Raw genomic sequence first — 11,885 nt, forward strand, 5'->3', positions numbered from 1 at the left:
TATGAACAATCATAGGTTTAAATTAGTGACCATATATCCAAGGCTAAAACAGAGGGATATAGTTTACTAACCTCTATGTCAAATATAATATGATTTGAGCTATAATTACAATTTCTACAATAAAATCACGTACCCCGATACAAGTGGAACTTTCATGTTGACGATAGGTAATGTGCAAAACAGCTGACATACGAGCTAAAGCAAAAAGATATTAATAATTAATATGACAATATAAATCTTGCATTTTTTTTTTCTAGTATCACGGCTGTTCAGCAATACTTCTTAATTTACATTAGTTGTCTTAATCCGTCAGTAATAATTAAAGAAGCTAACACCTTATTTGAATGGAGAGTAGAGAAAGGACAGGAATGGAAATATTAGACAGTAGTTAGCAAGAGTTGTCTCAGTCAAACTCTTTGTAAAAAACTATTAGTTAGTAAAGCTATCATGTAACATAAATCAATTAGAAGCTAAGGCGTATCTTGTATTCAATATATATATATATATATAGATGTACCATCACAATGTATCGGTTGTAGAATATGAAATACAAGATTTAGTTTCTCTCTTTCTTTATCTTCTTCTTCTCTCTCTCTCTAATCTTTCAGGGAAGAAAAGAAAATTTTCTCTCGAATCGTGTTTGGTTGACAAAATTATGTTGAATGTGAATGGTACAAGATGTGAGAAATTTAACCTTACATGATTATAATCAATAGAATTAATTTTCAGAATTAATTTTCCTTCCGATTTGAAGTGTAACAGATGTTGAGAAATTTTACTGGAAATATTTTCAAAAAAAAAAATGGCACAAATGTCCAAACATATATCTTACAAATATAATTCTCATCCAACTTTTTTTACCACAAACCTACCACCACCATCAAATTTCTCATTACCTTTTAGATTTTAATCAACCAAACAAGAAATATGACGGAAAAAAAAAAAAGTTAAATTTATTTTTCCTCATTAATCATCCAAATACGAAGAGATTAAATATGTTAATCTTTCTATCTAATTTATTCCATTCCCTTCTATTAGTCACCTCACTTCCCTTCCTCTACTCTCCATCCAAACAAGTTGTAAAGGAAAGGATAGAGGTACCTTAAGACCCAGACAAAAGAAGATTTAAAGAAGTGTTCTTAATCCGTACTAAAGAATCGATGTTCGGCCAAATTAAACAGTTAAGCAAGTTAAAGGGGACTTCTTTAATCTTAAAGACTTAGGAAGCTTGCCAGTATATATTTAGTACGCATGGAATAAAAACTTGGATTACTTATGAACCTATGGCCAATATATAGTAGCCCATACTCAGCCCAAAAATATTTTCTATGCACATTGTATGGGCTTAGTAGAAAATGTTAAAGCCATATTGCTTGTTTTCTAGCCTAAAATTCATAAAGCGCTTTGTGACGTTACTAATTATTGCCTTAGCAGATTACAAATGCTGCACAGATCATACCAATAATGATTTATCATGATCTCCTAAAAAAAAGGGAGAATTCTAGTAATAATATAGATTGATAGTAACCCAATATTTTTTAAGTGTGAATTATTGAAGAGAGCTCCACAATCCACACGTCCAACAAAAAAAGAGTGTGTATATATATATATAAAAGTAAGATACCTTTCTATACTACCGATGTAATAACTCATGAGCATAAAGTTCTCGCTACAAATATACTGAATAATTGCAGAATGATTTATTCTCACTAAAATATAGATTATTAGACAGTATTGACAGTGTCAGAAAGGGAGCGAAGAATACAACCCAACCCAGCTTTCTCTGTCAGTTTTTCATGAATTCTGAGGCACTGATCACAAGTCGGCCTATCTCCTGTAGCCAATCCTCTATACAAGTATCTGAAATTAAATAAAATAAAATTAAGATGCAGATATTCTTTTCACCTTCACAGTACAAACCCTATGCTTCACTATTTTTTACCTTAACATTGGCAACTACCGACAATGAACCATAGATTCTGCAACTAAGCCTGAATCATCCCTAGTTTAAAACAAATATGCACCAATTCATCCGATACTACATAGGCAAACATAAAAAAGGCTGAACCCAAGAAAGGGCAAAACACACTTTTCAAATGATACTTGTACCAGAAAAACTGTTATCCTGGATCCCCCTGATCAAAGTGGTACCAAAGTACACCAATCTAATCCTTAGATTTATATCCTAACCAAAACAATACCAAATTTCATTAACTATTTGTGTGCAACGATTAAGTGGAAGAATTGAGAAGTATCAAAGAGAAAAAGAAGAATAATAATAAAATCACACTAAAATGAGAAAATTAATTTATTCTAAAACAAATATGATGATGAGAGATCTTACTTCATGAGAATATCATAATACTCAGGATCAAGCGAAGAGATCATGCCATCAACATCCTTGATTGCCATCAGGGCTCGATGAACCACTATCCAATGTGCTGACTGCCTCATCAATCACCATCAAAACAAATATAAAGTCAAAATTACTCTATAGGCAACTTCAAGAGTACAAAGTGAAGACTGATCTGAATTTTATGTAGTTCCTAAGCAGTTCATAAACATTTACGACTCTCCAAATTTCTCTTAATTCTGTCATTGTTGTCTTGTGTGAAAAAGGTAGATTAATCTCATTTTTAGTCCCTTTTATATCTAAACCAGTAAACTATGCTGTTCCCATTCAGGGCAAATTAACATTGATAACCCTTGTTGTGCTAATAAGCCAATTTAACTGTACTATCTATGAATAATATCAGAACAAAGGTTTTCATGGACCAATACTCAAGATATATATTCAAAGGGTAAATAAAATTATTTAAAAAGGGACCTTGCATCGCTCATCACGCGTTTTGAGAGCAGATCCCTCTAGCGCTGTTTTAAGCGCATCAACTGGTTTTGATCTGACATAACACAGAAAAGAAAACTCTTGTAAAGAAAAAAAAAAGACAGACAATATTAGGAGTTCACATTTATTGAAAGTATTTTTATAGTACCAAATTATCAACTCCTTGACCAGCTGAAGCTATTAGTGCAACTAGTTGGTACATGATACTAGAGCTGTGAGTCCAGAGTTTGTGTGCTGGTATACCTCTATTACATATTAATTAATCCCGTCCCATTTTGAGTTTCGGATATCCTGCCAATGATGTATGGAAGTGCTGAAATCTTGCTATTGTCTAGCCAATGAGTCATTTAGCTAAGTTCAGTAGCTAGTTAAGGATGCCGGGTGTGAGTTACTAAGGCATTGCCGGGTATCCATGGGGTTTATATAGGGGTTTAGTCTTTTCTTTTCTACAAGACAACTTAGGAGTCTGTAAATAATTTACTGGTAAAAATACGAAAACAGTCTGCTACACAGCCTTTCTTTCATAAAAAATAAAAAAAAAATAATCCCGTCCCATTTACAATGTAGCATTACAATTACATACCACTGCTATTAAAGAGGAAATTAAGAATATAAAAAACCAAATGTCCACCTAATCAGCTCAAGGTCCTAAAGCAACTGGTTAATAGTTAACACATTGATCTGCTAATTGAAAAAAAAAAAAAAAAAAAAGATTTAGACTAAATTATTGGACTGATATCATCAAATTGCTTGGAAGAAGCTACATTTTTAATGAACCCTATTTTACCAGACCTGACTTCTTCAGAAAAAGTACAGTATTTCACTAGTACCAGAAAATGGTTCGATTTAGCCATTAATTATCTGAAACTAAGCCTTGATTAATGCACAATTCTGCAAATAAGTAGCAATCCCTCCAATTTCAACCCTCAAGTTACAGTCGACCATGCAACAAAACACCCAAACTAAAGGATGAATAAGAGAAAGGCAAAAAGAAAAAAAGGGTGGTGCGTACTGTTTGAGGAGGCTCTCGATCTTGCGAGATTTCTGCTCGATCCGCGTGATAATCGCCTCTAGGTTCTCTTCGGCTTCTAGATACTCTTCCTCCGCCGCCATTGATCCACTTACAAGTTTCGCGTTCAAGTTCGAAGGACTTCTCTCGAAGGCGTAGAGGCGAAGACCTTGTCGCCGAGCTCAGTGCTGGTGCGCGCGTGTGAGAAGAGAATTGGGATCCCCCAAGGTACCTGAGGTACAATAACTAAATCCAGACTGTTCTTTTAACTTTACATCAATCTTAAAGCATAACCCTGTAATTTATAGGCACCAGATTGAGTTGGGCCCGGCTTGGGTTAATCTGGAACATTAGTTTATTTATATTACCCCTCAGGTACCTGCGGGGACACGGACTCTTGCGAAGAGAGGCTCATTGGGGGAATTCATTTCACCTGAGTTACCTCAAAATTTTGTGTTTAGATCCATACCGTTCGATCTGCATTGACACGAATATTAAAGGAGCCCCGTGGACTTCACCTCGGGCCTGATTGGCCCGGATTCTGATCAGACGGTCCAGATCTAATCTCAAATTTTGAGTTACTTCAGGGACCTAGACTCCTGCTTTGTGGCTTTGGTCAGCTTAAAATTTTCTCCCAACAGCTTTGTTAAATTTCATAGACAAAAATACCCTGGGGTCATTTGCAGAATTGCAATTATGTTGTGATTTCTTATTTCTATCAGAATTTAACTCAATTTACCTTTCTAAATTATTTGTAAAGCCCATTACTGAAAATTAAGGGCATAACTGAAATTTGTAAAACTACATCTCGCTTGAAAGGCCAAAAAAATTGAGAAAAAATATTTTCTTCACTGATATTCCACAGTACAAGTCTGATGCAGTGTAATATAAAAATGATACTTATTCTTAGTTTGTGAACAAAATATATTTTAGTTTTTTTTTTAAATCTATTTCTTACTTGCATTGATTAATTTCTTACTTTAATGGATGTTAATGAACCCCTTTTATCTATTTATTCAATATGTATCGTATTTGAAGAGGCAGATATAGGTAAGAATAGAGCTGGGCTACGGTGAGTTGCGAAGTAAAGCGACTATTTTACTTCACGCTCATATTTTGTGATTTTAAAGTTCAAAACGTAGATCCGAACCGTTCATCTTGTTCTCCATATTGAAATGTGCTTGGAGACCAAATTTTACATTTTTTGGAATTTTTTTACTATTTATTAAGCAATTTTGAATGCCGCTGATCTGAGGGTTCACAAAATTTTACTGTTTTTTACTGTTCACAGCAAAACAGCAGTTTTCAAAAATGCTTAATAAATAGTAAAAAAATTCCAAAAAATGTAAAATTTGGTCTCCAAGCACATTTCAATATGGATTAAATATCTAACGGTTCGGATCGGTCGTTTGGGCTTTCAAAATAAAAATACAGCGTGAAGTAGAAACGCATTTTACTTCGCAACTCACCGTAGCCTATCTCGGTAAGAATATATTTTTTGTTAACTTAATGGTTTTGGGTATAGGTATGAAATTTTTTCGTTATTTTATCAAGTAAACGGTATGATAAGAGTTACTTCGTACCCGTTACATTATAGGATAATTGATAAATATGAATTATATACGATAATAAATCATTTTGTACATATTACTATATTCTTTTCATTATTATAATTAGATTGATTCATTCAACATTATAAATAATTAGTAATTTGTGATAAAAAAAGAATATGCTATATGCAATTAATAATTTTTTTTTTTAAATGATTGGATCAATAATTATAACTTTTATATTTTATGATATTATATACATGATGCATTGAGTATATTTATTTGTTTGTTATATTTTTGGTTTAAATTATATAAACTATCAATTTATTTGATAATGATCTCGTTCGTTACCTGTTAATTTTAGACAGATACGAATATGGATCCAGCCTATCTGTATCATATCTACTGAAACTATTAAAAATGCAAATAAATTTATTTTGTGCTAAATCAAACAAATACAATAAATATAATGCCCACAAGACATTTATAGTGCATATGTATATGTTAATATTTTTAATTGTTGAGATCATATGAATCACTTTAAAACCTCAGATTTATAATAGAATCACAATGATTTATTTTCAAGCTAAACTCAAAGGATCTCTGAGTAAAAATCATTTGATTTATCATTTTTTTATAGATCCAATGACTTGACTCAAAAAAATTGACAGAAAGAGTTGCCCTTCGGTCAAAATAAAAATATGAATGAAGTATAATTCGTTTGATTTAAAAAATATATATTTTGGAAATATATATTCTAGTTAATATATTCCCGTTTTTATGAGTCCGGTTATGAGGTCTGACTGAATAATAAGTATGAATCATAGTTCAATTTTTATTTTCTTGGTCTATTCTATTTATTTCGTGCTCCAGATACTAGAATAAATGTCCGATGAGGTAGAATTCATTATCTTGTTAGAGATCGATAAGGACTTAAAATTAGTAAAAATAATCAAGTAGTACTTCCCTACGATTTCGATATAGAGTATGCTAGTATTCACTGATTAAAGAAATAACTATCAAGAACGAATTAATCTTTTATTTTTATTTTTTGAAGTACCCTCCCCTTGTTACTTCAAAAGTAGCTACTTCAGCTTCAACCACACGAATTTTCGATATTCCTTCTTCTTTCTTATCAAACAAATGGCATCTTCTTTTGGAAATCCTAGCTATTCTTATCTTAGCATGATATTGGAGAATCTCATTGCTATTACTCAAACAAGCATGAAACGTATGCTTGCATATTCGTCCATCGGTCAAATCAGATATGTAATTATTGGAAGAATTGCTGGAGACTCCAATGATGGATATGCAACTATGATAACTTATATGCCGATCTATATCGTCATGAATCTAGGAACTTTTGCTTGAATTGTATTATTTGGTCTACGTATATAGGGGTGTTCATTAGGTCCAATTTAATCGGTTTTGAACCAAACCGATTTAGATCGGATTAAACAGTTTGGTTTTTTTAGATTAATGGATCGGTTCAGTTTAAAAAAATTAAAAACCGATCATACTGAAACAACCGAACTAGTCTTTATTAAATCTGCTTGAACCAAATTTGATGCGGTTCATTTCTGAATTTCAAACGAAGCGGTTCTACTCCAACCCCTCCAAGCATGTCTAAGGTTTCACACTTCTCAATGTAATAGCTGTTTTTTTGTCTTTACCCCTCTCTCTCTCTCTCTTCCTCCATCAGTTCCCCAAAGCCCATTTCTTACATTCAACCCATCTTTTCAATTTTTCTACCTATATCTTTTCTTTTCTCCTGTTTTTATTAAGAGTTAGGCTGGGTGCTATGGATAGCATAGTGGCCTCTATGCTACGGCTCAATATTTGAGTTTTCAAAATTCAAACGGTCGATCCGAACCGTTCATCTTATTCTTCATATTAATATCTACTTGGAGACCAAATTTTATAATTTTCTGAATTTTTTTACTATTTATTAAGCCACTTTGAAAATCGTTAATCCAACGGTTTTACTGTTTTGTGCAGCCACCGTTGGATCAACAATTTTGTAAAATACTTAATAAATAGTAAAAAAATTCAGAAAAATGTAAAATTTGGTCTCCAAGTAGATATTAATATGGAGAATAAGATGAACGGTTCGGATCGACCGTTTGAATTTTGAAAACTCGAATATTGAGCCGTAGCATAGAGGCCACTATGCTATCCATAGCACCCCAGCCTAACTCTTTTATTAATACTTATTTATTTATTCTCTTTAATCTCAAGAGAAGGCATAGAGGCACTCTCTCTCTGAAGTGCTAATTTTTCTCTGAGATCCAACAAAACCTATTTCAATTCTGAATCTCTTGGATTCAACTAAACAATCTATCTTGTTTTTGTTACTTCAGTTTAATTTTTCTTTTCTTTGTTTTTTGGGTTCTGTTCTTTGTTTTGTTTTTTTTTTTTTGGGAAAACTGAAATCTTTGTATATATATTCATTAGATTTTTTTGTAAAAAGAATAATAATAGTGATTTTCGTTCGTTAGAAAACAGATCATCAATTTTTGCACTTTTCATTTCCTTATAGATTAAGTGGGTATTTTAATTTTAATTTTATTACCGATTTGTGAACAAAACTTTGATTTTTTTTTTGCTGGAAATTAATGTAATCCGGTTTGAACCGAACAAACTGAAATAAAATTTCGGTTTGGTTCGGTTCCGTTGATAGGCTTAAACGGTTCTGTTCGGTTCAATTTTTGAAACCGAAATAAAACTTTGATTTCACTAATTCGATTCGGTTTCAACCGAACCGAACCGATGAACACCCCTGCACGTATAGATAAATAAATTTTATAAATATATTTATAATTTATATATAATAATATATATGTTAAAATAAAATATAAATTTTGGGAACCTTATATACAAATCTCTTTTTTTTATTAAACCTTATATACAAATCTCTTCTAATCCTCTTCTAATGAAAAATGAAAATGGCTAATTCATTAGTTGAATTTTGATATTTTATTATAGATAGAAGTTTCAATTTTATTCAAAATTAATAAAATACTATTTACGATAATAATTAGATAAGATAGTTTGCACTCTCATACTATCATTTCAGTTGAAAAAAAGTACGACGAGGGTCGATAGTATATAAATTAATACTATTGATTTGTAGAATCAATATATAAGAAATGCTTCAAGTATTATCACACTAAGAGTTTGTTCATATGTTATACGTGATGAGATTTGACTAGAATGAAAATCCATGCATCTTTTCAATTTAACTAGAATGAAAATGTATTGAATTAAGTGGTCGATCAGTTGTATCGTGACACTAAACTAAAGCTTTCTTTGCTGAAAATTACTTGAATAATAATTTAATTGACAAGAGGATTGATATACCGAGTTCATCCATTCATACACTCAAAGTTTTCTTTTTGGAAGAAAAAAAAAGAGGCAAAAGAAAAAGAGCATGTTGCTCATGAGAAATCACTTTCCCTTCGCTGCTAATTAGTTGTTCTCTAATCAACCCATATACACTCATACCTAAAGTTCCTAAGTTGTTCTCTAATCAATCTCTAGGCCATCTTCTTGTGACTTTTAACGGCACGTTCACCGGCCGATCGCTTGATCGACTCGATCCTCTGCAACCTGATCTGCTCTCTGAATTTCGCAATGAACTCATCTGCCTTCTTATCCACCTCATTCACATTTTCTTCATTCATTCTCTTCTTCTCTTCAACTTTTGCCATACCAAATTTTGGCTTCTCTATCATCTCTTTATCAGAATACTCTTCGATTTCTTCCTCTTCGTCTCTTTCACTGTCCGTGCTATCTGATACTTCGTCAGAATCCGAATAAATCGAAAACCTTTCTACAGTATCCTCTTCTTGTGGTTCCATGAAAACCTTTTTAGGAGGTTCAATTTGTGCCTCTTTAGGCCGAAATGTCCGGACCGACTTGGCAACCAGAGGCGGAGAAAAAGAACTGGAACTTTCGAATGATGGTCTTGGCCTCGGTTTCGGTCTCATGCTTACATCCTTCAATTCATCCTTAAAAGTTCTCATGGTTGATTTTGTTTTTTGATCTGCGAAAGGTGGCTGGTACGCATGACCAAGAAAAGGTGGCGGAGGTGGAGGTGGAGGTGGAGCCGGGGGCCGGGACGATGTAGTTTCCTTGTACAAGGTTTTCTTCTTCTCTGAATTCTCTCTGCTTAAAGAGCGAGAAGGAGAAGGAGAAGAAGAAGGAGAGGGTTGTTTAGCACGCGGGCTAGACAAATTTATGGGTTTGATCTTAGGAGCACTCAATTCATCCCTAGGCTCGATTCGGCCCAACCGAGACCTCCATGGTATAGGAGACGGTAGAGCAGTGCAATTCTCATCCTTATTGGATTCTTCACTTTGTTGGTTCAAGCTACGAACCGGTAAAAACAACGGCTTATTGCTAACAGTTGCTGGTTTTGTTGTGTCAAATTGATTGCTCCATATCTGTTGTATCTTACCTTCTTCTTCTTCCTCTTCCTCTTCTTCCTTGTCATCTAAACCAGGAAGAATTTGTGAGACATAGGAGTTCGGGTTGTTGGGTTCGAGGCCAGGTTCCTTACCGGGTATTGTTTCCGTATTCCTACGGCTGAAAAGCCCGTAAGAGATGACTATGCCGATGATGAGGAGATGGATAAGCTCCCAAAATTTGTTTGCAATCGTTTGATTTGTAAAAAATTCAGGTGCTTGTGAAGGAAAAAGTAGCAGAATCAGAGCAAGTAACATAAATAACAGAGCTTTCTGTAGAAATGGCTTGTTGGTTAGTCTGAGAAGAGATGTCAATTCTGCCATTAATGAAGGAGAGGATCTTGGTTTTGTGTTTTGTGTTTTGGTTTCTTTTTTGCTTTTGAGTTGGTTGTTTTGTTCCCTCAACTTGGCCTTTCAGAGAAGGAGAGAGAGAGAGACTTGGTGAGGAAGGAAAAAGGGGGAAAAGCAAGAAAGAGCAGGGAATTTAAAGGGGATTAAGATGGGTGTTATTGATAATAAAATGGATTTTTTATGTTTTACTGATCATGTTAAATTGTTAATAATATAAGCCAAAAGGTGACAAGTCAGCAACTTGTGCGGTTCAATTCGAATATATCATGTTTGGATGTTCTTTTGTGGCGCTGGATTATATAGCTCTATGTACAGTAGTTTCTCTGAATCACTGTGCAAAGATAAGTAAATGGATTTGCTCTTGTCATATTATTAAAATAATGTTTTAAGATGTAGTGTTCAGCTCAAGACCTTTTTTTCAATGACTTTTTAAGTTAATCTTTAACTTACTCGTAGTAATATATTATATTTATGTCACAATATAATATTAAGTATTAATATTAGAGTGAGACTACGGTAATATGCATATTTAAAATAATTTAAATTTAATAGTTTTCAATGAGCTCATGACCGTACTACGATTTAATAGCTTCAATTTCAAAATTTAAATAGTCGATACAAACAGTTAAATATAATTTTCATTTAAAAATAAAAAATGTACTTGACGCCAAATTTTACATTTTTAAAATAATTTTTATTATTCTTTTAGGGTTTTAAATAGTGCACTATAGTGCTATTATAGCGTTTTTGGACTATAAAAACTATGGCATTATTAACGCTATAGCAGCACTATATGAACATAGCGTCATTTTTTTAGTCATTCTACTATGGCGTGATAAATACTATTTAAATCTTTGAGTATAAATAATCACTTGATCTAAAAGCTTTGAACCATCATAAAGCAATGATTTTCCACTTATCTAAAAAATAGTAAATAAATTCTACATAATATAAAATTTAATCTTTATATATATTTTTATATAGAAGCTATTTTTAATCATTTGAATTGACTATTTAAATTTTAAAAATAAAAGATAGAAATCTATAGCACTGAACGTACTATACATGTTAACATTGCCTCGCTCTTAATATTATATTACATAAGAAATTATTTGGTGTACTTTATTAAAGTAATGTAAGAATAAAAATTATACTTTAGTACTTATGATATATCTAATAAATTATCAGAAGCTTTTAATTCGAAGGATGAAATACTGAACACAAAAATCCCTGAATTTTAAATTATAAACAAACCTTATGTTAAAATGATAGCAATTCACTCACATGTATTTTTAGTTAGTAAATTTATTGTTTGTCTTGAAGTTTGGTAGATAAAAAATATACCGTTAATCTCTTTAATAAATATTTTCTCTATTCTTAGTGTGTACTTGAGACAATAAAATATTTATTTTGTACATATAATATTAGAGGAGGAGGGTTCCAATGCTTCGTGTTTTCCATACCTCATTATACCTCATATTTTATATTTTTGTTTTCAAAGTTCAAATTGTTAATCTGAATCACTCAACATGATATGTATGCTAAAATATGCCTAGGGAAGAAATTTTATAAATTTTGGAAATGTTTTACTATTTTATAAGATAGGTACAAAAACACTGTTTTTAGATCGTGAAAAAAACAGTCATTAATCCATTTTAAAAAAT

At 32.3% G+C, this 11,885-nt stretch overlaps 2 protein-coding genes across 2 annotated transcripts; both read right to left on the minus strand.

Moving 5' to 3' along the window:
* Positions 1–1,499: 1,499 nt before the first annotated feature.
* On the minus strand, positions 1,500–4,060 carry CRK (ARP2/3 complex 16 kDa subunit (p16-Arc)). The gene is made up of 4 exons (XM_078299708.1): positions 3,858–4,060; positions 2,828–2,900; positions 2,345–2,445; positions 1,500–1,860 (listed from the first exon to the last, which is right to left on the minus strand). The coding sequence occupies exons 1-4, from the start codon at positions 3,956–3,958 to the stop codon at positions 1,725–1,727; spliced, it is 411 nt and encodes a 136-aa protein (XP_078155834.1). The 5' UTR covers positions 3,959–4,060; the 3' UTR covers positions 1,500–1,724.
* Positions 4,061–8,699: 4,639 nt separating this feature from the next.
* LOC144551645 (hydroxyproline-rich glycoprotein family protein) lies at positions 8,700–10,366 on the minus strand. Its single transcript, XM_078299709.1, has one exon. The coding sequence runs from the start codon at positions 10,192–10,194 to the stop codon at positions 8,941–8,943; it is 1,254 nt and encodes a 417-aa protein (XP_078155835.1). The 5' UTR covers positions 10,195–10,366; the 3' UTR covers positions 8,700–8,940.
* Positions 10,367–11,885: the final 1,519 nt, after the last annotated feature.

The sequence above is a fragment of the Carex rostrata genome, chromosome 3 (genome assembly GCF_964058835.1).
Source record: "Carex rostrata chromosome 3, lpCarRost1.2, whole genome shotgun sequence".
Lineage (NCBI taxonomy): Eukaryota > Viridiplantae > Streptophyta > Magnoliopsida > Poales > Cyperaceae > Carex > Carex rostrata.